At 33.1% G+C, this 1,152-nt stretch overlaps 1 protein-coding gene across 1 annotated transcript; it reads left to right on the top strand.

Annotated features, from left to right (window-relative positions):
• Window positions 1–149: 149 nt before the first annotated feature.
• Window positions 150–812, top strand: LOC110037769 (inositol-pentakisphosphate 2-kinase IPK1-like; the record flags this gene model as incomplete). Its single annotated transcript, XM_020742471.1, has 1 exon — window positions 150–812. A coding segment is annotated over one exon (663 nt), but the record flags the coding sequence as incomplete, so codon positions are not given.
• Window positions 813–1,152: the final 340 nt, after the last annotated feature.

A 1,152-nucleotide genomic window follows, 5' to 3' on the forward strand; every position in this document is an offset into this window, starting at 1 on the left:
AGGCTTTGTTATTGTTGTTGTTGTTGTTGTTGTTTAACAAGAACCATGAAATTTCTCTGAATTATTCTAATTTTCCAGATAAGATAGTATCCTGTTTGCATTACGACTAAGGGTTATAAATTGAAACATTTTTTTTTTTTGCATTTCAGATATCACAGCCGAGTGATTACAATCCACTGGATCTGTTCTCGGGATCTATAGAGCAGATAAACAAAGCCTTTGCTGCACTCTTCACAACTCCTTCAAATAACTTCCGAATTTTTCTGAATGGCACTCTCATATTTGGAGACATGGAGGGAGCAGATAGCAATAGAAAAATTGGTGAGATTGGCTCTAGCATTGAAGACCAACTTAAGATACTCATAAATGGAGAATATGGCCTAAGATTAGCTAGCTTCATTGAACTTGTCTCTGAGGCAATTTTCAGATCAGGAGTACTGGACCGACTTCTAGCTGTTCAAAAGCTTGATTTATTTGACATAGAAGGAACCATTCATGTATATTACAATATTATTTCCGAGCCTTGCATGGTATGCAAAAATCTTGGGGACTCTGAATTGCTGCAGAAGTATTCTTGTTTGCATGCTCTATCTTTAGAAGAAAGCGTGAAAATTGTAAGGAATTTTCTAATAGCTGCCACTGCAAAGGACTGTAGTTTAATGATTAGCTTTCGACCTCATGAAGGAAGCGGCTCCTCGTATGACTTTATTCGTCTCGAGTCATCCAAGCAGACCTTCGATTACAAGGTATGTTTCTCCTCCATTTTTTGGAAAAAGCATCCTATATTAAAAAGAATTTGTTGGCTGATATAATTTGTATTTGTTTTATTTTTCATTTTTAAAAATAAATCAACTTGTTTTTAAAAAACAATCAAAACATTTAAAAGAAGTTTTTAGTGTTTTTAAAATAACTATCTCAATCAAATTTATTTTAATTTAAATAAAAATAAATAAATAAAAAATCCTTGATGACCTCTATGTACTCTTAGTTACAGCTAAAGTTTTGAAGTAAAGTCTTAACGATGAATCAGTATGATATGTGCTCATATCAATGCCTAGATATGGAACTATATATTGGGCTAACAGATCTTTCAATTCTTGAAGGGATCGACTAAGTCCTTATCTTTTTGCTTTAGCTATAGATGCTCTTACT

Source organism: Phalaenopsis equestris, unplaced genomic scaffold (assembly GCF_001263595.1).
Source record: "Phalaenopsis equestris unplaced genomic scaffold, ASM126359v1 Scaffold224827, whole genome shotgun sequence".
Taxonomy (NCBI): Eukaryota; Viridiplantae; Streptophyta; class Magnoliopsida; order Asparagales; family Orchidaceae; genus Phalaenopsis; species Phalaenopsis equestris.